The 26,166-nt window shown below is 41.6% G+C and overlaps 3 protein-coding genes and 1 long non-coding RNA gene across 5 annotated transcripts in view; 3 read left to right on the top strand and 1 right to left on the bottom strand.

Annotated features, from left to right (window-relative positions):
* rasa3 (RAS p21 protein activator 3) overlaps window positions 1–6,859 on the top strand; it is a 45,413-nt gene extending 38,554 nt beyond the window's left edge. For both annotated transcript variants that reach the window (XM_086181075.1, XM_086181066.1), the window contains 6 exons: window positions 1,035–1,141; window positions 1,528–1,610; window positions 1,714–1,922; window positions 2,005–2,108; window positions 2,198–2,381; window positions 3,243–6,859. In XM_086181075.1, coding sequence (XP_086037201.1) covers window positions 1,035–1,141; window positions 1,528–1,610; window positions 1,714–1,922; window positions 2,005–2,108; window positions 2,198–2,381; window positions 3,243–3,318 — 763 coding nt within the window. In that variant the 3' untranslated portion in view covers window positions 3,319–6,859. The remainder of the gene's footprint in view (window positions 1–1,034; window positions 1,142–1,527; window positions 1,611–1,713; window positions 1,923–2,004; window positions 2,109–2,197; window positions 2,382–3,242) is intronic.
* LOC147269215 (uncharacterized) lies at window positions 5,860–22,164 on the bottom strand. Its single transcript, XR_015109576.1, has 3 exons — window positions 21,954–22,164; window positions 7,314–7,461; window positions 5,860–6,670 (listed from the first exon to the last, which is right to left on the bottom strand). It is a non-coding gene; the product is annotated as an uncharacterized LOC147269215 (long non-coding RNA).
* pros1 (protein S) lies at window positions 9,644–20,235 on the top strand. The gene is made up of 14 exons (XM_086181088.1): window positions 9,644–9,836; window positions 10,266–10,423; window positions 12,716–12,740; window positions 12,827–12,910; window positions 13,076–13,198; window positions 13,331–13,456; window positions 14,744–14,872; window positions 14,970–15,210; window positions 15,787–15,973; window positions 16,067–16,231; window positions 16,355–16,523; window positions 16,908–17,044; window positions 17,148–17,376; window positions 19,026–20,235. Exons 1-14 carry the CDS (start codon window positions 9,758–9,760, stop codon window positions 19,211–19,213), a joined length of 2,040 nt encoding a protein of 679 aa, XP_086037214.1. The 5' UTR covers window positions 9,644–9,757; the 3' UTR covers window positions 19,214–20,235.
* Window positions 21,973–26,166, top strand: part of gas6 (growth arrest-specific 6) — a 15,301-nt gene continuing 11,107 nt past the window's right edge. Inside the window, exons 1-4 of the mRNA XM_086181100.1 lie at window positions 21,973–22,426; window positions 22,673–22,833; window positions 25,246–25,270; window positions 25,379–25,441. Of these exons, the coding sequence (XP_086037226.1) occupies window positions 22,351–22,426; window positions 22,673–22,833; window positions 25,246–25,270; window positions 25,379–25,441 (325 nt within the window). The 5' untranslated portion in view covers window positions 21,973–22,350. The remainder of the gene's footprint in view (window positions 22,427–22,672; window positions 22,834–25,245; window positions 25,271–25,378; window positions 25,442–26,166) is intronic.

The raw sequence follows: 26,166 nt of genomic DNA, 5'->3' as shown, positions 1-26,166 counted from the left end.
GACAGCAGGTGTTGGTTACCACTCAAATGTTTCTGAGATCCTAACCATTGATACCTTTTGTCAAGACCACATCTCAATCCGCTCAGCTCCTGGCAGTTGAAATCTGCACGTTTTTGGCTCAGTCGTGTGAAAATGGTGCAAGTCTGTAGTATTTACAATCCTGATGCATTGTGTTCCAAGTGTCCTCTGGCCTCTGGGCATGTAGTCTCCTTTAGCGGGTCATATTACCTATCATAGCACATTAACGTCCGTGTTATTGTGTTTTAAAATTACTCCCTCATATTTGAGGCAGCCACTGGTTTCCATGTAGTCCATTCAGAATGAAAACAGACTTGCTCAAGTTAAATAATCCATCTCAGTGAACCCTTGCATGCACTTATCTCTTTATTTGTATATGCATTTTGATGATGAAGCGATGTCTTGTCATCGTGGTCTGACTCCTGCTTTCTGTTTGCGCTGCACCTAATCATCACACCTGGGATCTAGATAAACCATTAAAAAAAAAGGTAGACTGTAAAAGGTTTAGCAATTCAGACGTCAGCACATCCTTTAACGCACCGCAAAGAACAGAATTGCGCTTGAATCATCTGCTTTATGACATAAAAATATAACCATGATGTAGAGATCAAAGCGGCTTGACACATGAATACCTCAGTGTGATGGATTATCTATGTCAAGTTTCAAGCCTCTACGTCGTTATTTTCACAATAGATTGATGTTAATGGAAACCAGGTGATGAGAAAATCAGCCTTGACTTATGATCAGCAACCTTTCGAGCGGAGCTTATACAAAATCTTAAATTGGTAGACTACAACATGAAAAAATTGTATCTTTAGTGTTCTTTTTTTCAGAACAGCAAAACTGTAAGCATGCAAATGGAATAATCCTAGAAGACTAAGCATCTTTTGTGTTTATTGAATTCAAAGAAAATGATCTTTGTTTTATATTAAGAAATATAATGATACTAGTTAAAAACATGGTGATGTGCAGCTGCAGCTCAGGAGTTTTTAGTGATATGTTTCACTTTTTTTCAGATTTATGATAAAGAGGGCACAAGGGAGAAACCGGTTTGGAATGAAGAACTTCAAGAAGAGATGGTTTCGCCTCACAAACCATGAATTTACCTACCACAAAACCAAAGGTAAAGATAGTCTGACAGTTATGCTGCATCTGTTGTTGCCTTTTCGTGTGTTCTTGTGCAACAATCAGCAGGAGGTGGAGAACAAGAGAGACCATCTGGCGAATGTACATTTAACCAGAACGTGCTGTACAGCCATCACATGTGGCGGAGATTAAAGTTGTTTAGCGGGCATCTAAAGCAGCTCAGCTTGTAGCACATGCATACAGCACAAGTCCATCAAGTCAGCATACGCTGAGTGAACAATGGAATGCGAGCAAAACCACTGAATAAATGGACAGTTTTAAATACACATTTAATATAGAAGGTAGTTCTCTTATATATAGTCATAATTTTCTTCCTCTTTTTTCATCGTTTTGCTTGACTGTTGTGTTTCCGTGTACCTCCAGGTGAGGGAGCTCTGTGCAGCATTCCCATAGAGAACATACTGGCTGTAGAACGGCTAGAGGAGGAGTCCTTTAAGATGAAAAATGTAAGGACCCCACTTACTTGGCCAAACTCACTTCCATAACTGGTTACTGTATTGAGTAATATTTTACAGAATTCAATACTTAAGTCCTCTCCTCTTCTTCCAGATGTTCCAGGTGATCCAACCAGAGAGAGCGCTCTACATCCAGGCCAACAACTGCGTCGAGGCCCGGGACTGGATCGACATCTTGACCAAAGTCAGCCAGTGCAACCGCAAGCGCCTGAGCACCTACCACCCCTCTGCCTACCTCAATGGCCACTGGCTCTGCTGCAAGCTCTCAGCGGACACCGCTCCTGGGTGTACGCCCTGTACTGGGTATGTGTGAAGCTGAACGACACTCTTGTGATGCTAATCTTGTTTTTAGCTCTCTTATCGTGCCGTATGCATCTGTGTTCAGAGGCCTCCCAGCCAACATCCAGCTAGACGTAGATGGAGACCGAGAGACTGAGCGGATCTATTCCCTGTTCAGCACCTACATGACCAAACTGATCAAGATGCAAGGTCAGACAGTGTGTTTTAGCGTGCTGTGCACTCGCCAAGCTTGTCTGCATTCTCCAAATTTATTCTCATATATTGTGGTTCCAATGCAGAGGCCTGTGGCAGCAAGTCTGTGTACGACGGGCCTGAGCAGGAGGAATACTCCGGCTTCGTCATCGATGACCCGCAGGAGACCTACAAAACCCTGAAGCAGATAGTTTCATCTGTGCAGACGCTGGAGCAGCAGCACAGCAAGTACAAACGCGACAAGTTCAAGAAGACAAAGATCGGCAGCCAGTATGTGCTTTTTTGTTCATTCATTCATAGAACAGATGCTTAGTGTTGTAAACTACATTTATCTTGTAGCTTGTAAGGAGGCTGCAGGATAAAAAGCAGAGATCAAGCAACTCCCTATTGATCCAGCAGGTGGTGGAGTCTCTCAGTCGTTCGTAATAAAATGAAGTACAATGTGTATTGAATATTATATGAAGCAGAGTTAAAGTGTCAATAATCAATGTTTCTAATGACAGGAGCGTCATTCATAATGATGACCTTGAGAGAATTGCAGCTGTTCTTTATGAAACAGTTCATGACTGCAGTATCACTGTTAAGGTTCACGTCTATTATTTTCAGCTACAGCAGAAAGCTGTTCCCATAGAAAAAAGCCAGGATACTTCCTGCTCAGCAGACGGTCACAGGTAGCACCCAGCTAGCAGAGACATGCCAAGCCTCTAGAGTCCATAGAGACCAAAAACATCCAACTGACTCAAACTGAGGGATAACTTTGCTTCAAGTGATATTAATATAAACCAACTCCGCTTTGTTATTGACTTGATCAATGACACCAGAATGAGCCAGACAGCACTTCTCATGCTGAGCTTGTTTAGGTATTTCAAGATTTATCGAACAGGGATGTTGCACATTCAAGTTACTCAAGAGTAACAGCCAAGAATCTGTTTTCACCCTGGACTGATGCTACACTCTAAAAACATCCAAACTGATTATCTGATAAGGTTATGAAATGATTTATGAACGTGCAGACAAATAACAAAAAACAGAATTCTGATGTTAAAGAATGTGAAGTTTGGGGAAAAAAGTTTGTGTTGTCCCAGATTATCATCCATCCTGTAAACGCCACATTTCCCTTTGTGTCCACAGGGAGCATCCGATTGGGGATAAGAGTATTCAGTGCTACATCCACCAGCAGTCAGAGAGCTCCACCTACTCCATCTAGCCGTCCTGCCTACGGTTGATGATGATGAGGATGAAGATGATGATGATGATGATGATGTTGAAGATGATGCCCAGAACCAGCATGTTAACTGTAAAAGATAATCCATCTCATCAAAGCGCTCGTCTGGTATTTACCCTTGAAAATGTTTTCTGCAGCAAGACGATCCAACTATCAAGACTGTCCTCTAAATGAACGGCTCCCGCTGGAAGCCTTCTAGTTCAGGGATGTGTTCGATTCTGGAAGCAGGAAAGGCTGCTTTCAAAACAATTTGCACCTGATTGGTTTGTTTCAAGGGAAATAAGTTTCATTACTGGACGAAAAGAGCGACGGAGATGGAGATTATTGCAGCGTCTCAAGGTGCAACGCTCCATGTAGAAGAGTTCTGAAAGAGAGGAGGGATACAAATGAAGAGATAATCGCATCCGTTAGGAATCTTTTCTGCGATGTGATGACGGAAAAAACATGCTCACTGGACAGTTTTGACAATGACCAGCACGCACTTTAATCACCTCCAAATCTGTGGATGAACTTTTTCAAAAAGCTTATTTTATCTGTTTGATTTGTTGTTTTAATAGCTGTTGTAATGTTCTTTTGTATTTCACGTCTCACAGACCAAACCCTAGAAGGAAGGACTTTGCGTGGTGGTGGTTTAAGTTTTTGCCCCCAACCTCCTCAGGAAAGCTGCGAAGGTCGAGGGAAGACAAGAAAGGATTGTCAGGACCAATACAGCCAGAGCTGCTGATGTTAGGGATTAAATTCCACACTCCTCAGCCGTCATTTTTATTAAACCCCAAATGTTTTGATCGAATTTTATTTTGCATTTTAAGCCTTGTTCTGTTGTTTTTGGTCATCTGCCATTGTTTTACCAGGAATAACTTGCTTTAAGTGATATTTAACCCCAAAACTGCAATTTGCCTTTCTGTGACTCACAATTATGTGTCTTTAACTCCCAAAGCTTCCCCCCCTGCAAGACTTCTTACCGACTCCAGAATTCAGAAAAGGCCAGCCACGTATTTCAGCTTGAAGAAAATGGAGACCGACTACTAATAGCGAAACTGTCCTCCATTTTCAAACACTCCATCCAGTATAATCCAAGTCTTCATTGATTATCGTATGATCAATATTCCCCAAACACCTTTTGGCTGAACTATCACTTTAAGGCGAGCCAGACAAATGCATGGATGCCTTTCTTGTATCTTCTCAAGCTGTTGGACGGTGTCTGTTTGCCCTGGATGTCTTTGAGATCAAGATACAGCCACTCTTAAAACAAATGTATTATTACAGCTACACAAACACATGGAATATGGTGATCCTCTTTACAGACAATATAGCAGATAGATAGATGGATAAATACATCATTTTCTCACTCTGAAAGTAATTTGAAGGACTTGTAAACCAAGTTAAGATATATTCATATTAAAATAGAATGTAACAAGTATTTTTCCACTCATTGCAATTTAACAAGATAAAAAAAAATTGTCATCATTTGAAAATAACTCCTCAGGCATAGCAATTCAGTATTCATTAGTAGTGAAGCTATTTAGACTCCACAAAGTTAGATACCAGCCCTATGCACAATGTAGGATTTGTAGCAGGGTGTTCAAACAGCAAGAGTAGCCATGACGTTGCAGACATCAGTATGATTAATATGAGCCAGTCCATGAGCAGGATTAATCATCAAATGGCATTTCATCAAACAATGTGTCTAAATGAAGTACTTGATCCCGACATCCAGTAAGGGAGCAGCAGACAGTATCGCAGAGATTATAACAGCATCATTTGTTTGTGGCATGACGAGGAATTACACCATTCACTATTCCCTTAATTAACACAAAGCTGGAACTGTTAGTTAATCTGGATGATTTTATTATAATTAATCCTGACATTTAAACCCGCCTCGTCTCAAGTTCTGATAGATCTTGTGTTACTGATTGTGTCCCCCTGTTGGATGCTCACTCTGTGTTACCATGGAAACTGTGGCCCATAGTTTAAAAGCTATTTCTACGCAGTCTTCTTGGAAACTGCCTGCTGTGAATCTCACCAATCAACTCCTCTTATTCTGCAGGGTTTATAACCAGTGGAGTTGCATTGGTCCTTGCAACCCCATCCCCCCTCCCATGGAATGCTCACATTTGAATTAGCACTCATCAGCACTCATTCTTGCCAAACTTGTGTGTCTGTCGTGTAGTGGTAGTCAGTCTCACCTGTGTGTAACCAGGTGAATTTTTTTTTTTTTTAAATATTACCAAAACCAAGCACCTGGTTCTGTAGTTTCATCGGTGTTCAACAGTGCCAGTCATCACTTTTCTAAAATCCTCTGAAAAAAAACAACAAAAAAAATGTTTAGATATGTTTTTTTTTTACATATATATAAACTTTACTGTTTTAAAAACAGGCAAGCAATTAGTCCGATGATGGTTTTCTTTGTCAGATAAACTACGAGGACATTTCTCAAATCTGTTTTCTATCTTTGCTGTGTATCTGAACCGAATGATGGGAGGTGTGTCTTTGTGGATCGTACTCGTAGGTGTGAGTGTGACCGTGATGTGTGTGTGCGTGTGTGTGTTAGTGTGAGGTCTCGGTATGTGCATGTGTGACTGTCATGACAGCTAATAACCCAGTGTTACAGATCCCAGTTGTAAGATAAGGAAACTCACTGCCTGTAATGAAGCGTCAGGCCCTCGACGACTCACTGCTACTCTTCTTCAGCCTGATGATGTATCTGATCTCTTGGATAGAACCATGACTTCTTTTTAAGGAGCCATTTGCCAAAACTTTCTCCCCAAACATTTGTCTGTATTTATCACAGTGATAACAGTCTAAATCAAGCATTGTTGCTCGGTGTTCAGTAACTTGCCTCAGGTTTTAAGAAATTTAACCACAGAACTCTTCTGTCTCAGATCCCAAACATGGTGGTCAGACTTGTTTGTATTATCACTTTAACCATCCCACAAATATGAGTCGGCAGGGTAATGGCAGTTACAGTAAAGCCGCCTCCTCCACTCCTGAAGCCCACAAAGATCTTATGCAATAAAGGTGTTTCAGCATGCAATAATACTGACAATAATCCCGTAGAATATCGCAAATTAACAACGCACATCAGCTGACCTTTTTGCCTCCACGGATAAACGCATATTATAAAAGGGAGAACAGTGTATTTTGTACAAATATTTTAAAAGTATTAAAAGAAGCCTGTTATATGTGTATATAAAACAGTTGGATGAATGGTGAAATGTGATGTTTTTTTTTTCCCCTGAATAACTAAATGAAACCAATATTAATGCAAATATGGTGTCTGTGTCTTTTGTTACACAATTCCTAGAGTAGATTCTCCTCAAAAGCTGAAGAACTCCTGCAATAAAAGAAAAAAAGCCTTTCTTAAAATCACTATACAGAGAATATCTCAATATGAAAACCTTTCATTTTCAACATTCAAGTTCAGATAGTTACGAGCTGCAAGAAACAGCTTTTGGTTTCTTTAATCTTAGATAAATACATATAAAAATCCTAAATGTAAATATTTTTTAATATAACTGCTACTCATTGTTTATCCTCTTGAAGAACGGCTTTTATCTGTTCTGTGTGAATGTGCAAGTGTCAGCTGTCTGTTGTCAGCAGTATGTGTTCTGTGCTTTTAAACCAAATTTGTGCTTTGTGCAGCATTTTGACACATGAGATAAATAAATGTGCATGTTTACTTCCTGGAATGGTTTATTGGAACATCTGGATTTAAAAAAAAAAAAAATCAACAACAGCGCTTTAAAAAGTCCCTTATGGCCACAAAAATGCACGTTTTTTTTTTGTGTGACATCTTGCATCCAGCGCTGCCACTTTTGAAATATTTGCTTATTTGAACCATATCAGCCAACAATTCTGATAAATACTCTTGTATTTGTGTATCTTAACACCTTTAACACCCCTGGAAACCTTGATTTGAATGTTGTCTATTATTTTCCCAACTGTATAAAACTAAATGCCACCCCTGGAACACGTACTTCTGCCAAGGTGAACTCAGCCAAACCCAATGTGGGGGGGGAACCTTGACGCTAACTGCACCGCTCCATCAAGTTTGGTGAATCGTTTTTGTGCAATCCTGCTGACAGCCTGGCAATTACCAGTACCTCCTTGGTGGCGGATGTAATACTATACAGAAAACATGACAGAAAAATATTCTATGATAATATTTATCTCTGGGTAAAAGTCATCAGGGAGCATTTTAATTTTTTATATGCATATTCTTCATTAAGTCATTTTAAGAACCATATATGTCATCATAATCAAAAACAAAGAACAAAAAGCATATAAATAAGAATGGAAAGAAGGCAGAGTATAAATGAAATATATCTAAAACATTCAGCACAATCTTTCTACAAAAATCTCACAACCGTACTTTTCAAGGAGCATTATTCTTGTCACTGTCAGGCGCAAAACTTCTTGTCACTTTCCCACCACTTCCCTGTTGAAAATATGACCTCAGTTGGCTGCAGATGTTGAGCCTGCGAGTTTTTCTTGGATGTTTTCTATCCCTTGTGGTAAACATGTACTTTAATTTGTCACCCAGAAAAATTAAAGGAGAAATCAATATAAAACATCCAGTGGGATGACTGGACCAAAACCATGTCTGTGAATGACCCCCCACAGGCCTCACATGCTCTCTCAACCGCAGTTTTCAGCTTTGATGGAATTGTTCTCGAACAGCGGTTGATATTTGAGAGTGAATCACGGGCCAAATCTGACCCAGCGGTTCAAGGGATTTTGAGGGTATGGGGAAACATGTGTGGCTCTGATTTGATTCTTTATTTGTGCCATACTTCAAAATCCCTTGGCAAGAAACACCTGAGTCAAATTTGGCCCCACTTTAACTCCTTCCAATGAGCCACATCCACACCAAACATCATCCTTCCGAGAGGTCTAAATTGATGTTACTTCAGTCACTATTACGAGCAAAACTCAAGCTAGATCAGCGTCTTAGTCTGAGGCTCCAGCCATCCATGCCCCAACAATAAACCCTCCATCAGTGTCCCTCCCCAGATAGCCATAAATCTTTGTCCCAAATGTGACCCACATCCGTTCTCACCTCAGGGTCCCTTTTGTCCATGTCTGAACTTGACCAAGGTTGAGTGTGGCTGCCCTAACTGAGCCACTGGTCCACCTTATAAAGCCCATATCCGACCCAAGTCAAGTCCTGGTCATCACATTAGGGCCACATCTAGCCCGCAGTGTGCATGCCATCGCCTTAAAATATGGAATGGCTCACTGCACTTGGGTTGAGTCTGCCCCATTTTATGCCTGACAGACCACAACCCAGCCACAAGCGCCAAAACTGTCCCAGGTTTGCCCCCATTTATATTTAGCTTTAAGCTAATGGTGACCAATGGCAAACAAGAGCAAAACTGTTCAAAAACATCCCTTTACAAACTCTCAATAACACTGTCCGGTATAATACACATCTTTATCCAGCCAAGTGTTTAGTAATACACAAACACTTTTGTTTGAGCCAGGACCAAATTATAACACCGGCTCAGAACTCCTAAATGTAGCGCCCAGCACACCAGCTGGCACGTTGAGCTGAACACAGTCACACAAGCTTCTTTACAGCTAAATTGTAAGGGTGATGGTTTTCTTATATTTCAACATTTTGTACCAATTAAGTACATCAATAAATACAGCACTAAAGTGTTTATGTGTCTTAAAAACAGTGGCAAAAAAAAAGATTAAATACCTTCAAGCCAAAAAAAACCCAGTAAAAGTGTGAAGCTAGTCACACAGCTCAGTTTGCTCACAGAAAATATGTGGTGTTCATTTGTAAAAAACAAAAACAAAAAAAAACTACCAACATGAAAAAAGTTCTAAGTCTCACAAAGAAACTTATTTGTCTGCCAAAATGAGATACTAACTTCCATTTTGGCCTACAAATTCACGTCATCCCAGCAGCACTGTTGAATTATGCAGCATGCAGCACACCTGGGTGAAAACATATGGCAACCATTTAACATTTAACTGCTCAGGTTTTCACTTTAATCGCTCAGTTATGATTTATGAGCCCTTACAGAAGTTACAAGAGGAAAAAGGAAGTGTTGTTCAAACTTTCTCCTGCTGTTTTTGTGTGTGCGAGAACATTTCCAGAGAGCCTTTGTGCTCGGGGCCTCCCTCCATGTATTGTATTTAATAAACCTATTTTCTGCTTGAACTCCAGCAGGCAGCGGCCCGACAGAAGGTAAACAAAGGCGGTGTGAGTGAAGCTAGCAGCGCTCCCTAGCTGCCTCCCTCTCTCACTCGCTCCTGGCAGCCTCTCTCTCTCTCTCTCTCTCTCTCTCTCTCTCTCTCTCTCTCTACGAAAGCACTTTCGGGAAGAATAAAGTTTTTTTTTTCTCCCTTGAGCTCCACCAGAGGTAAACCAGAGCCAAACCGTGGCCTAGCAGGAAGAAACGGCTCGACTATGTGGAGAAAGAAACGGGCAATTGGGGACTCCGTGGCTTGTCTCGTATTTCTGGTGACGCTCGCCGATGCGTATCGATGTAAGTATGTTTGCGGTTTATATGTCAACTCTGCTGAGCTGCTTAGTTGGAAACGAGGAGACTTTTTTTTTTTTTTTTTTTTTTAGGAAAGCTTTCAAGATTATTCAACAAAAACTGAATATCTCTGTTAAAGATTGTGGAAAAACATGAGCAGCTTGTTTCAACAGCAGGAGGTCATTTCTGGGAAATAACGGTTTCGCAATGAGCCGCTTTTGTCCGGCCAGTTCATATCAGAGTGCTGAGGTTGATCCATGCAGCTCCATCAGCAATGTGTCATGAGGAAACAGCGCTGACATTCCTGCTGGGATCAGTCATTCTGATGTAGCTGCGTGTGCCTGCTTGTATTAATCACACATGTGAGAGTTAGAATACTGCTGGCAAACACATCCTCACATCATGTCTCCTATGTGCATCCATGTCATGTTCCAGTCCTGAGCCAGAGCGCTGCCTCCCAGGTCCTGACTAGGAACCGCAGGGCCAACTCTCTGTTTGAGGAAAGCAAGAAGGGCAACCTGGAGAGGGAGTGTGTGGAGGAGCTGTGCAACAAGGAGGAGGCCAGGGAGATCTTTGAGAACCAGCCTGAGACGGTAAGAAGGGCCTGTCCTCACCTCTCTGAGGGTCGGGGACGGATGTTGCCGACAGTGTGGTAGTAGTAGCAACAGTCAGTCGAACAGGTGAGACGCTAGTGTCAGGTATAATAAATAAGAAATCCCATTTATTGAACCACAGCTCACACAAAAGACAAGCACAAGAGACCCCCTGTATGATTAATGCATGCACTTAACTAGGTGAACTGGTAGTTAGAGCAGCAATAGACTCCACCACAGCAATTAAATGGGAACAGGAGGACGAACTGACTGTCTTAGAGGAAAAGATTTTTTGTTCATCTTCAGACTGGAATTGTATTGAGATGGCGTCACATGTTGTGTTACACTGAGTACTGGAGGGGATCCAGACTCAGCAGAGCTCCACTTTTGAGACAGAGAGATATAAATGGTCTAATCAGCAGTGATTGGTAGGCCCTAGCAGTGATCGGTAGGCCCTAGCTGTGATTGATGGGCCCTAGCAGTGATTGGTAGGCCCTAGGAATGATCGGTAGGCCCTAGCAGTGATTGGTAGGCCCTAGGAATGATCGGTAGGCCCTAGGAATGATCGGTAGGCCCTAGTAGTGATCGGTAGGCCCAAGGAATGATCGGTAGGCCCTAGCAGTGATTGGTAGGCCCTAGGAATGATCGGTAGGCCCTAGGAATGATCGGTAGGCCCTAGCAGTGATTGGTAGGCCCTAGCAGTGATCGGTAGGCCCTAGCAGTGATCGGTAGGCCCTAGCAGTGATCGGTAGGCCCTAGGAATGATCGGTAGGCCCTAGCAGTGATTGGTAGGCCCTAGCAGTGATCGGTAGGCCCTAGCAGTGATCGGTAGGCCCTAGCAGTGATCGGTAGGCCCTAGGAATGATCGGTAGGCCCTAGCAGTGATCGGTAGGCCCTAGCAGTGATCGGTAGGCCCTAGCAGGTAGGCCCTAGAAGTGACTGGCAAGTCCTTGCAGTGATCGGCGGGCCCTCACACATGTTGCAGTGTGTGGCTGTTCTGAAGAGAGAGAGAGTGAGGTGAAACCTGGTAATATTTCGTTTCTGCATGCAGAGTTATATATGTGTTCTGCATTGCAAATATCCCTTACTGCATCAGCTAGCTGGCACTAGAGAACACACACCATGTATGCTGCAACGATGTTCATCACATGAAGACAACACAGCGTAATTTTGATGTAAACTCAATGGTCGTTAAATCAGGGTTATTTCCTGTAACTCCTAGGTGATATTGTGCTAACCTGCTAATGTGTTCCAAAATGTTCTTGGATTTCTACTCTCCTCCACGAAGGTTGGTGAGAATTGGCCTCATGTGTTTTTGGCTAATCCTGCTGACAAACAAACACCATCAAAAGCGTGATGTTCTTGGTGGTGGTAGTACTCTAACTAGGATCTCTTATTGTTATTTTTCTTAGTACCAATAGGTGAGATACATAATTTTGCAAATAGTAAATCAGATTTATCCAAAGTGACTCCTGGAAAGTCTGATAAAAATGGTTCAGTTCCTTGTATCACAAATCTCATTATCATGCAGGACTCCGGGATTATTTTAGAGGATTTTTGCCACTTTAACAGATATGGTGACATGTATGGATGTTGAAGTATGTAGCGCATTAAACATATATGGGTGTAGTCAATGATATGAACCAGTATTGGCCTATCATATCTCATTGCATACATGCTAATACATATTCTACTTTAAAGAACATAAACCAGATAAAGTTGCTTGGAAAACAGAATTATTTAATTCCCAGTGACATTTATTATGTCCGTGCATTGATGCTGTTTAGACAATGAAGTTGACCTAACTTCAAAAATAATATTTGATAATTAATCAATTTTAGAATTTTTAACTCTATGAATATTGTTAACCAGCATCGCTTCCAAAAATCAACCAAGCTCCAATTTTTACAAGATGCAAAGTGACGTGACTGATCATCATTGAGAATAATACACATTGTTTTTTTTGTTAAACATTAAATCACTCGGTCTACATATATATTTGTGATGAACACACTTGATGGATCATAATGAGCAAAAATAGATTAAATTAATATTTATATCAATGTTTGAATGTTTATTTTGGCTGCTATATTGATGTTATATATAATATAACAATGGCTCCAAAAATCCTGTATGGATCTGGGCCTGAGAAATAAGGGCTCCTGAATATCATGATGTTGATTTATCGGCCAACCTGACATGTTACTGTTGAGAACACAACCTTAACGCAGAAAGTCCTCTGTCTTCCTTTTATGAAAGCTAGTTGTAACGTCTAAAAATCTTCTCTTGTAGGAATACTTCTACCCACGATATGTTGGTGAGTCTGCAATGGAGCCTCCCTATAAGGTTTGGGCCAAAATTACTGGTAAAGCTGCTTCTGATGACAAACTGTCTTTGCTTCAGTGTGTCTGGGCTCACACCGAGTCGGCATCAGCAACCAGTATTCACCCTCTGCCATCCATTCTGACCTTCGCACCTGTGTGACAGGTGAGGGGCTTCTGGTGGAAAAGAAGGTTTCGCTTTCATTATCACAAAAGTCATGCCGGTTTTAAATCTAAAAAGCCACCTCAGAGAGAATTCTCCCTGTAGATCCTGGTAATGATGTAGTTGCACATGCTGATTGTGTTTTGTAAACCATGTGTTGTGTATCAGAGATCAGAAACCAGTGCACGCCATTCCCATGCTACAAAGAGGGTTCTGAGAGCTGCGTGGATGGTCAAGCCATGTTCACGTGTGTGTGTAGGCCAGGCTGGAAGGGGGAACTCTGTGAGAATGGTGAGCTCCAACTCAACATCTGGGATTTTAGAGCTTAGGTCATGTTTCACAAAGTCTCTGCAGTCATGTTGTCATTTTACACAGCTCATGTGTAAAGATAATTATCCTTGTGATATTATTGGTCGACTGCAGACATCGACGAGTGTTCAGACCCAGAGTTTCCATCAGGATGTAACCAAAAATGCACCAACTTTCCCGGAAGTTTCCACTGCATGTGTGAAGATGGCTACTTTCTCAAGGACAAAAGGAACTGCTTTGGTAAGAAGTTCGTCTCAGCTGTGTGATGGAACGGTGGTGCAGTTAAATCCATCTTCTCAGAAAGCTCCAGGTTCATATACATTCTGTCACATATCAGACATATAAGAGGAGGACCAGCTGTTTCACTGCAGAGGAATTGACCCTCCTGTAACGAGGCGTTCAGCAGCTGAGCAAACACACGTTGCTACATGGTGTATTATTCTTTTTGATTACCTCCTTGTTATTTATTCATATGGCGGAGCCCGAAGCGCTTCACAAAAAAGCTCGGCGCTCCCAGCTGTTCCTGTCTTCGGGGCTTGAACATTCGTTGACCTTAAGTGACCTGTCGTGTACCAGAACAGGAAGGACCTTGCTTTTAGGCGTCTGTGAAAGATTGATCATCCTACTTATGTTTGCATTTGCTTGCTCATCATGTTTCCGTATTTTTGTCCTTTTCAGTCACTGTTTGTTTTTGAGTGCTCGTTCAGTACAAAGTCTTTCCAAACATACACCGACTCAGTTTGGTAAATTTGCTTTTTTGATGGCTTGATATTTGTAAGTAAGTCAACTTTTATTATATAGAATCCTTCCAAACTTGGGCTACAAAATGCCTTACAAAAGAATTAAAGGAAAATAAAACCTACCGGTATTTACATAAAAAGGGAAAAAAAAAAACACCTAAAAGAGGAATCATAGATCGAAACTGTTACACATGACAATTCACATAGCTTGATATCAATACAAATCAAAAATGATATGTTTAAATCATTGTCCAAAAACAATTACAACTCTTTCTTGGTGGGCTACCAAATGTTAGTTACAGCAAATTATTATTTTAACCTTTAAATTCATCTCTTGATCATATTTAGCTCTTTATTTTTAGCCGGAGCCCCTTAGCTCAGTTTTACATATGATTCATAACATGAATATTTCATTGTACTTAAAGAAAGAACTTTTTCTAATTGAAACAGCATTGATGTTTGACTGCCAACATCCTCAGTATATATTATTGCCAACTTTGTGCTTCACGCATAATGTAAAATTTGATACGCGCACAAAAACCTCACCTATATTACATCTGTACTGATTGTTTGACAGCAGCATTAAATTTTTCAGAAAAAACGCTCTTGAATGAAGCAGTTTTCAAACATTTTAATTAGTGTGCAGGATTTGGTGGAAAAGTCATCTTTTAATCATGCACGACTACTTTTAATCTAATTTCAGATAAATTTGATAATTGCCAAACTTGCATCACCTCCATATTGTCATCATTTATATTTACTGAGAAGAACCGCTGTATATTTCCAGATATCGACGAATGCCTCATGTATCCGAGTATTTGTGAAGAACCGGCAAAGTGTGTCAACACACCGGGGATGTTCGAGTGTCAGTGTCCCAAAGGATTCAAATACAACTTCACTTCCAAAACCTGTGATGGTGAGCAACAAAACTCCTGCAACAAAAGAAATTTATCTCGAATCTCCCACACCTACCATCTACAGAGTACTAAACCTAACTCTCCCTGTTTTTGCAGATGTGGACGAGTGCGAGCTGAACGTGTGCGACGGCACTTGCATTAACAACATTGGCAGCTACACGTGCCACTGTGATGGTCGTCAGGGACTCCGCCTGGCGGAAGACCAGCGGTACTGTGAAAGCATCCCGGTTTGTGTAGACTTGTACGACTACAAACACTCAGAGATGCTTTATCTGGGGGAGCAGTTCACTGGGCTTCCTGTCATTTACCTGCGCTTCCGACTGCCAGAGAACACCAAGTGAGTGTCATGCAAACACGGCAGACTGCATCTGTCATTGTTACTTCTAAGGCCTCTTTAATAACTTTGTTGAGCTTTCTAGACGGAGAAGATGAATATCAGTGGTATGAAGACTGAAATGTGGTGTGAAGATTTGTCTCAGTGAATGTTGAGCAATACAGTAACTTTGACAGGAATAAAAGCAGGTCTGAGTTAAGCTTTTATCCTCCTCAACCATGTTCCAGAGCATCAGTCACCAACCTTTCCCTACTCACCGTCACCTGACAGAGAAAGGTTGAGTCTACCTGCTGATGCTCATTGAGAAGTCAAATTTAGAAATCCAAACTCCACTCAAAAGACAAACATTTAGCGCTGAGGTCAACCAACATTTGATTATATTTTGGTATTCATCTGATGATATCATAATGTCAAGCTGGAGGTATGCGCTCGCTGAGTGCCATGTACTGTATTTGCAATGATCCCAGCAAAATTTGTTAGTGAACATGAATTATAGTTGATTCTCAGTGACTGGAGTCCAGCGTGGGTTCAGTGACATGAAAGATTACTGGGTGGACTCTTTTTATCTCCGTCTGTTAGATTCGCAGCTGAGTTTGACTTCCGCACCTTCGACCCGGAGGGAGTTGTTCTGTATGCTGAGTCTTCCCAGTACTCCTGGTTCATGCTGGGGCTACGAGGTGGTCGTATTGAAGTCCAGTTCAAAAATCAGCACACGTTCAAGGTCACCAGTGGAGGCAAAGCCATCAATGATGGACAGTGGCATGTGGTAAGGAGATGTAACCCAGTAAATTATAAGTGTGATCGGTATGTGCTCTGGTGCAAAAATGGAAAGGAGAATATGACTGTGTGTCACGTGCAGATCTCTGTGGATGAGCTGGAGAGCAGCATCAGCGTGAAGATCAGCAAGGAAGCTGTCATGAGCATCAACAGCCCTGACAGCCTCTTTACCTCAGTTAACGGCATACTGGAGACCAAGGTCTACATTGCTGGTCTTCCCAACCGAACAGACAATGTCATCAAACCTGTAAGCCCCCCCCCCCCCCCCCCCACACACACACACATTCACTCACAATTGAGATGTAAAAGCTCAGTAACAGGGAGCCAGAAGAATACAGACATCTGCTCAGTTTATCCATCTGTCCATCAGATCAACCCTCGACTGGACGGCTGCATCCGGGGCTGGAACCTGATGAACCATGGAGCATCTGGAGTGAAGGAGGTCATCCAGGAGAAGAAGAGCAAACATTGCTTTGTGTATGTGGAGCGAGGATCTTTCTTCACAGGAGAAGGATTGGCAAACTTTGACATTGACTACAGTGAGTAAGTTAAATTATAATTTATTATTCCCTACAGTGGCATTTCGTTTGTGGCTGTGATCCGTCCTCCAGTCAAATCTAGTTTTTTGGACGGTACAGTATAACTTGACATGCATGTGTTTTGGGGTGGGAGGACACTGAAGCAGCTGGAGGAAACACATGTGGAGCACATGAAAAGACAGCACAGGAAGTCCCTAGTCTGTCCTGGTGGGTTTGTAACCCATTATGTACTTGATGTAGACCAGTGTTGGTCCAAAACAGATGTATACAGAAAGTTACAATGTTTACATTCCCTATCATACGTATTTTTTTCCCCACAAGATTAACTGTTGTTTACAGAAATGTACATAAGCCTATATTTTCCCTGTGTCTGTGTGTGTCCAGGTGATACTGAGAGCTGGAGCGTGGATGTGAGGATGAATATACGCCCGTCCAGCAGCACAGGTGTCCTCTTTGCTCTTCTCAACAACAAAACAGTCCCTCTATCGGTCGCTGTGGTAACCGTGGGAGATGAAGATGCTGTATGTTCAATCTCACTCCTGTTGAGAAGTTTTGATCATTTTACCTGCAGGCACTAACACATCACGGTTGAACCTCACATTGCTGTTGCCATCTTTGCTCCAGAATTTGCAGGTTTTCTTAGACGGGGTTTCCGTGGCGACGCTGGACTCGTTGATGTTGTGTTACCCTGACCAGTTAACGGTGCTGCTGAATGTAACTGCAACAGAAATCCACATCTCAGCCAACTCCTCCACTGTGACCTACATGCAGTCTGAGTCCCTGCAGAAGGCACTGAAACGCCTCAACTCCACCATGCAGAACCCCGTCAGCACCTACATCGGTGGAATACCAGGTCAGTTAGACACGTCCCCGGACAAACGGTAAGGCTTAGGGTTAGGTGTCATTTTAAGATGAGCCTAGGTTACATATAGTCGACCTCTGGACTATAATAATTGCAATATTACTAGGGATGTCCGATATTGACTTTTTGCCAATATCCGATGTGCCGATATTGTCCAAATGCTTTATTTCCGATTCTGATGTAAACAGATACGATATACAATAAGAGGGTTCCTGGGCTTTCAATGATCGGTTTTTATTATCGGAGGAAAACCTGATACCGATAAACAGATATTACATAAATGGGCCAATATCGGGCCGATATTATCGGTCGGCTGATATAATCGGACATCCCTAAATATTACTAAAACCCAAAAATGAATGCACAAGATGGAATGACAGGTAAGCGTTTCAAAGAAAGGACATGTAATGAACGACACATAATTAATCCTAGATTCACATTTGTATGTTGAGAACTACCTAGAACTTATATTAAAAAAACTTTTTTTTTTGGAAATCATATATTTCACATTTGCATCCAGGCTTGGATAGTTTTTGTGGCTTAATGTCACAAAGCTCATCAGATGCTCAAGTCAAAGCTACTTTAGACGATCAAGTCAGGAACCCATTTTGTAATCAATCATTTAAGAAACTGTTTGATTTTCTTCTTGTGGAAAGATGTCACAAAGAATATAATTAATACAAATCAGCATCATGATGCATCTTCTGCATTATTTTTATGACTTATTTGTAATAAAAAAACATTGTAAAATTTCATGTGGAAACGTTCATTTAGAATCATTTAGCCCCATGAGACAGCTGTGGCTGCTCCACTGCTGATCACACTGAATCAATTTTGTCATATTAACTTCCTCCGGATAACTTTATGGATACGACAGTGTTTCATTTTCCAATGGGACCTCCTTTGGTACAGAGTTATTGCCAGCATGATTGATGAGAGGAAGAAACTAAATGCTCTTCTAGTATGTAGCTTCTTGAACTGTCTCAAAGATCAACAAGCAGTTGACACTGCACCAAGCGTGTATCTACTGAGGTACAAGTAGAATTACTACCATCAAGGGTTTTACTTCCCATCTGAAGTAACAAAAAAAAAAAAACACTTAAAAATGTGTTGGACATAAGACAAGTGACTCTCCTGCTGTGTGCTGGAGTATTTGAGGGGACTTCTTCAAAACAGTTGCGTTTCACTCAAGTCAAGAAGTTGTGTATCACCTCCAGGACGTCCATAAATAAAGCTGCTCCGACTAAACACAGGGATGCAATCCAATCGAATTTAACACATTTATGAGGGCTTCAGAATAACCGACTGCTTATATCTGTGGTGCTGATGACCTAAAGAGGCGGTTAATGCACGTTAGTTGAACACTAGTTGGATCCAATTCATCAGTTATGAGTATCGTGGGAAGTACGTCTTTGCTTTGAAAATAATGAGTAAAGCCTTTTGAGGCAGGTATTGATATTTGAATAAAGATAGCTAAACCTCATCAAGATTATCAGGTTTTCTGTTTCTAAATGACCTCAAATAAACAATTGTCATGACTTTAGTGCATCTTGTTAATTATGAGCTCATGTCAGAATTAATATAATACATCGTTATTTAGATTTTCTCCCATGCGTCCTCTCTCCCTGTCTCTCCTTCAGACACCGTCCCCCTCACCGCCACCCCTGTGACAGCCTTTTACCACGGCTGCATGGACATCACCATCAACGGCCAGCAGCTGGACTTCGATGAGGCTCTCAGCAAACACAACAGTATTAAGTCCCATTCCTGCCCTCCTGCTTCAGCCCCCGAGACGCACCCTGATGCCCCACCCCCGCACAGGAAGTGACCCTAATTAACACCTGGAACACTCACATTAGGCAGCATCCCACAGCGGCTTCTTCTTGGGATATTTTGGAAGGAGAGATATAGGATAAAGATGTGAAAGAGAAAAGGAGTTAGCGTTAGACAATTCTAGTCATTTTTGTCGACTTTCTCTAATTGTTTAGGCGTCACGTTGTTCTTATCCTTACTGTATGATTTTCCCCATCCTGGGAACATTTTTCCTCAGATTACTTGTAGTGAGGTACGACGAAAGCTATCCTGTCAGAGGCTGGATGATGTAATTGTTTTTTTGCCGTTAATGATATGATTTCCAAGAAACTCTGAAAAAGAGCTGAGCTCTATAGCACGCATGCCATGTGTTGAGCAAGAGATGGTTACATTTGTGTGGAAAAATAAAACAAATGGTCACAGTTGACTAGGCTTTGAGACCACCAGCAACTTTTTCCTCTGTTGAGTCATGGTATTATGATGAATTATCTTTTCATTCTAGCCTTTTGGAGGCAAATGTCTGGACAAATCGACTTAAAATAGAAGCTGATGTTGTAGATGTAGATGGTTGTTGAATTCAGCGCCTTCTCTTCCTGAAATCATTCTCCGCTAATCCTTTCACTGTTGTACATTTAAAACAGAGATGACCCCATCTGCACCCACACACACAGTGGAACACATGCACGCACGCGTGCACACACACACACACACACACACACACACACTGATCTTGCAAGATTGTCTACAACTTCTGTTTTGTGTCTGCCATCATCTTGAAGATTCTCTTCATGTTCCACATTCAAAGTGCATCTTGTATATAAACAGGTCCTCTTTAATATATAGTTTCTCTGTCTGTTGTGTTTGGCTCATGTTGTTTTAATAAAATTGGTTGACACCGATGAATCTGCCGTCTGAGGAATAGGAGTGTGTATTTATCATACTAATCAGGAGCCTTGAATTAAGCTCAGTGTATGAATGTGTTTCTGGTAGCCGCCAGTGCTAGTTGCATGTTCTAAAGCCGAATAATAAATGAGATCATTTTCAACACACAGCACTCAGATAAAGTGTTTCCCTCTGTTTTTGCTACATCATAAAAAATATTGTACATGAATGGGGGCTCACAGCACTGCAGTGCAAATTAATACTTCCACATACTGCAAACATGAACATGTTACCAATGTCAGGATCGTAGTGTAAAGAGTGAATTGTTGGGCCAGTATCCTGGCTGTTTGACCACAGATAAATATCCAACATGTTATCTTAAACCACAAATATTTCATTGTTATTTCAAACTCAATTACACAGTTGAATATTTAACTACCCAACATGTGAACACAACCTCTCACCTACAGTACCATTATAAGCCACCAGGGGTCTGTGGCCTTCAGGGAATGTTCTGAAGTATACAACACAACTTTTCGCATCTGCAGTGACTGAGTTACATCATGTGTGCGTCTGAGGACAGTAGCATTGACATGTGACAAGTGTTGACACTTGCGCTGTATGCAGAGGAAAGCAAACAGATCAGATTTTATCCCATGACTTTCTTTTTTCGTCCAGCTTGTGTCCTCAGTCACTGGGGACACGACACACCCACAGCTGTTCACAAGATTGAGATCTTGTCTTTACAAATATGTTTACTTTACTTATGAATGCACAAAAGTCTGAGGATGTGCCGCCATTACTTCTTGAACACGAAATAGTTTGTTACCGCATCATCCATAGAAGAGGGTTTCTTCACATTTGAACTTAAATCAACTGATAAGGTTTTGGTGGTCAAAGGTCAAGGTCACTGTGACTAAACAAACACATTTTTCCCTATTTCACACAAATGTCTCATAACATGAAACTAAGCCATTTTACATCCAAAGGGTCAAAGGTCAAATTCAATGTGATGTGATTCAAAAACACTCTTCCTGCCACAAGTCATCAGTGCTTTCAGGGAATAATGATTCATTCCATTTCGCTCAAAACAAAACTTAAATTGTTTTTCATAAACTCTCTTAAAGTCAGCAGTACAAACAGTACAGTATGCAAGATCAGGCTAATTTACCATGAAGAGATAATTCAGGTTTCTCTTAGTTTAAAGTAATATTGAAGCATTTTTGCTCAAGAAACTGAACTGATCTATAATACACTTGTAGATGATGTGAAAATACATAATTGTGAAACATTTATTAACATTAGCTGCAGCTTAAACATATTATAAAGGGCGTCTATTTTAGAGAGGATTACAATGAAATTTTAAAAAATAAACACAAAACTTGTCAAGTGGCAGAGTTAAAAGTTCACCAGTGGTTCTGTAGGGTTACTTATTGTTGAACAGTATTTGGACCGGTATTTCCTTGGTGTCAACGAAGCTTACCCGTTTTTAACCCAGTACATTGTTTGACAAAACACTATTTTGGACTTGATGCATTTACACACACATATACATGCAGACTTTGTTAAGTTAATTGTATTCAACTTTAAAATTCGATGGCCAAGACTAATTAATATCACATGATGCACTTATTTGAAATGTATAATTTCTATGAATAAATTAACACTTTTGTATTTAATTCAGATTCACCAAACTATCATTTTTTCCCCCCCTGTGGAGTATCTTGTGACTTCTCATTGACTTAGAATTAAATAAATTAACCAACAGCTGGAGTTCATCGACACATAAATGAGGAAGAGGAGAGGAGGGAGAGGTGTTAGGAGGGCTGCATCATCATCATCATCATCATCATCATCATCATCCCAGCTCCTACCCGCACTCCTCGGAGCTACTCCCCCTCCTGAAGCAGCTGCAGAGGCGTGCAGTCTGTGTCGGCAGACAGGGGACTCGGTCCGGCTGGAGAGGACTGCACGGGACAGAAACGGGGTCAAAAGAGACAAAGTGCAGACTTTGCAATGGGGACGAGCTGAACCGAGAGAGAGGAGTCGCCTGTGTTGTGAAGGATATGCGGGAGAAACCTACGACAATTTAGCCCGCAGCGCTCGTGAGTTCACATCAGAAAAACGGTCGGAAGTACCTGAATACCTGCAGCGGTTCGCCTTAACGGTCGCCTCGGCTTGTGTTGGCGTGAAAGAAAGACCTCACCGGGAGACTACAAGACGGGACGGGAGAAAGTTTCTACGGCTTGGTGCAGACACAGCGGTCAAAGAATGCGTGTGACCCAGACCAAGTCCCTCTCCCGGGCAGCTCTGCTAATCCTGCTGCTGGTCCGCTGGTCCGACAGCAGTGAGTAAACACTCGCATGCTAGGCGGCTAGCTAGCAGGCTAAGTCTCCTCTGACATTTGTGTTGATGACAACATTTTTAACCTCATGAACGTTGCTGGGAGTATTTCGAAACCTCACTCAAATGTTTTCATTCTTGAGGGGCGAATTATTGCACAACTAAAAAAAAAATATATATATATAAAGAAACCTATTTGACCTCTTTTTTTTTTTTTAGGTTAATATAATTCTATTTCCCCCCTCCTCAGTCTCGCTGTCCCCTGAAGAGGCGAACCAGTTCCTGAGCAGACACAAGAGAGATAATCAACTTTTCGAGGAGACGAAGCAAGGACACTTGGAGAGGGAGTGTGTGGAGGAAAGGTGTTCCAAAGAGGAGGCCAGGGAAGTGTTCGAGAACGACCCGGAGACTGTGAGTGTTCGTGAGCATCCAGACACCTGTAAACTCGTAGAACCTCGCTCACCTGCCAACTCGCACTCGTCCGTTATTTACCATCTGGTGTTTGTCGTTTCACACGAGGCTGCAAGATCGGGGGTTTACATGTTCCTATCGACTGCCAATTGATGAGTGTAATGTAATGATCGACGAGTGATTCACTGTCTGAGTTGCTGGTGTTCATGCTCCAATAAGTCCAGAGTGTTGATCGCCCTCAGCAGCTCACATAATATTCTCATGTCAAGGACTTGGCATGTTCTCTCTCTTTTTTGTTGTTTTCAGCGACACTGGTTGAGTCAGCGTGACTAACTCTCAGTGTATGTAATACACATCTTAGTGAATACCGTACACTCCCCTTCATACTCGCAAGTGTCAGTCATTTTACAGTAAAATCATCTTTCAATTTGGATTACTGTCAAGTTTGGACAATTATCAGCTTACGTTTTCATTTTTTTTTTAAAATCAGAGGAAAACAACGCTTATTCTGAGTAGTATGAGTAGTCTTTGAAATTTGATTTAGAAATCTTTTGTTTTTTTAAATTTATTTAGTTAAGTGAATGTCTTCTGGGAACTCAATATAATTTATAATTTAACACTGACCCCCAAAATGCAGTTTTAGGAGATTTTTTTTTTCATTTTTATTTTTTCAGAACCATGGTTCATAGAGTCCATAGAACAATTTAATTTACATTGCTTTTAATTTGCATTAACAGCAACTTGATACAAGACTCGCTTACTGATTATTGGCTTTCTTGAGTGACTAATAAAAGGTATCGGCCTTGTACAAACAGTATCCGTCAACTCCTAATTTCTGTCCAGCCTGTGAATCTCTGTGTCCCTGAACGTGTCCAAATCCCCCCCTTTACATCTCCTCACATATATACATGTCATAAATGCAGATAAACTCCTCTGATTGGTCACATTTAAAACTTTTCTGCTACTTCATTCACGCACATCAGCTCACTAAACTGTATACGCCCCTCCCCCCTTCTTTTGACCACAAACAAAATCAGTCGCTCTCATGAACTTGTACTGCAGATGAGTTTCCATGCTGCATTGTTGTAGATCTGACCTTCCACATGTATGAACACATGAGCTTGTGAAATATGAGCTACAGAATGTGCAGACAAGTTCCAAATTAAGGTAACCTTATGTGTAACAAAATGAGACATGGCGTGTCAGGCTTTTTTAACATCCTTGTGCGTTAATAAATTAGGTAATATTCTGAAAGTCTCCATGAGGATGACTATCAGCACACTTTGCCGTGTTGTTTTTGCGCATCTTAAGTTTTATATGTGTGTCAGAGATTCTAATCAGATGTTTAGTCTACTGGAAGGTGTTAGCATTGTTTTGGCGACACTGCACCCAAGTGATTGCTGCCATTCTTCAAGTTTTGACTTAAGTTGTGGCAGGTGAATGAAGCAATCACAGATGAGATGAGCCAGGGAGGATTAAAGTGAGCTGAGGAAAAGGTGAAGCTGGGTGACGTTCCATCTAGTTGAGTTGGGCAGAACCCCTTCTTTGTGCCAGTAGTATCTTACGATGTCGTGACACACAAAGCTGCAGTCTCATTCAGAGCTGCATTATTCATTCTGAACGTACACCATCTCTGACTCTGCACTTTCCTCTGCTGCAGCTCTCTGGCTCTGCAGAGAGAGAGAGAGAGAGAGAGAGAGAGAGGGAGTGTGAGTGAGTGATGTGTTCTTGGATACTTCAGTCTCATCTGTCAGGCTTTAAAGAAGGACAGATAACCAATAAAAACGTGTCAGTCCCACATTAGTAATAGTCCAGAAGTAGTTCTGGGACTTCTCTAGATCTTTATTGATCGTGACCATCTGTCACAGTGAGTTATCACATCAAATTGCTGCTATAATCAGGATTTATGTCATGTTGTATGTTTTTGGCTTGAGCAAACGGTTGTCTCATCACTGAATTCACCTCAGCCTGCTGCAGCAGAGGAGCCCCATGTTGCTCCTTTCTCCTCACATTTTGACCTAAATGTGGAGGAGTGCTGCAGCCAGGAGGCGGGAGGGATGCTACTACTATCAGGAATGCAGAGAATCTCAGGAAGCCCCTGGCAAAGGGCCGCACCCACACTGGAGAGAGCACACACACACACACACACACACCGTTTACAGCCTCATCATATTTTAATCCTTATCGGGATGCCACACATGCACAGTCTGAACTGCCTCAGCGAGTTGATAACTGTTTATTAATCCTTTTCACTCCCAAAAGCACAAAGATCCTATTTGAAAGACCACACCAAGAAACAGTGGAAGCCTCCAAATAACTTTTATTGCAATTATTTAGATCATCTTGTTCTGTTTATACTTAAATTTAAACATCTGCATAACCTTCTGTTTCCATCTCTGCCTTCTGATTTAGGACTACTTCTACCCAAAGTATCTGAGTAAGTTCTAATTCTGACTAAACCCCCTCACCTCCATCCAGTTTGTCTAGACTTACTGATGTTTTGTCTCTAATCTTTGTCTTTAATCTCATTTTCATCCCTGTTAAGCTTGTATGGAGAAGTTTGGAGGTTCTGAAAAGAAGAAACAGGATCTGGTCACCTGTGTCCACAGTAAGATTTTAAGTTTATTTTCAGATAATTGACAGTCGGTTGATACCTTTCTCATCACTCATACCCCTCTCTCTTCTGTAATGATACACCCAGAGAATGGAGCTTAGTAGTAACATGGGGATGGGCTGCACTGCAGTACCACACTGCTCTGCATCACTCTCACCCACATGTCTGTCAAGTAGTAAAGAGAAATATGATAAAACTACTGAATTTCTTGGGCAACTCATACAGTGAATTGTGTGACATTAACTAGGCTGAGCGTGAGCACATATTGCAGCTACAGAGATGCCACACATTGGTAAATGAGTGACACACCCCTTCTATCGTCACTGGCACTCTCTCTCGCTCTGCACCAGCTCCTTCGTGAGCTCGCTCAGCGCAGGAGTGATGTGAAGAAAGAGTCTTGACGTGAGTGGAGCAGAGAATTTCTGCTGCATCAGGATACAGCAGACCTGGTCCGAGCCGGCTTCTCTTCTATTGGCCGAGGAAGCCTTGAGGGGTTCCGTGACTCAGCTGCAGCACTGTGCCACGTCACGATACAGCAGCTCTTTTTCATCTCTTGGCACGCACGCTGCCTCTCTCACCTCCTTCTACTTCTCCTTTTTGTCTCTTCAAATTTGACCATCTGTGTCCTGTTTAAATGAGACTAATCGTGGGTGGTATTCTTGCTTCAGTGTTGATCTGGGCATTCCACGGCTTCTATTTATATCATGGATAAAATAGAA

The sequence above is a fragment of the Aulostomus chinensis genome, chromosome 2, assembly GCF_037954235.1.
Source record: "Aulostomus chinensis isolate RoL2024-O1b breed Wild chromosome 2, RoL_Achi_v1.0, whole genome shotgun sequence".
Lineage (NCBI taxonomy): Eukaryota > Metazoa > Chordata > Actinopteri > Syngnathiformes > Aulostomidae > Aulostomus > Aulostomus chinensis.
The sequence above is the reverse complement of the archived record's forward strand: the minus strand, read 5'-3'. Positions and strand labels throughout refer to the sequence as shown.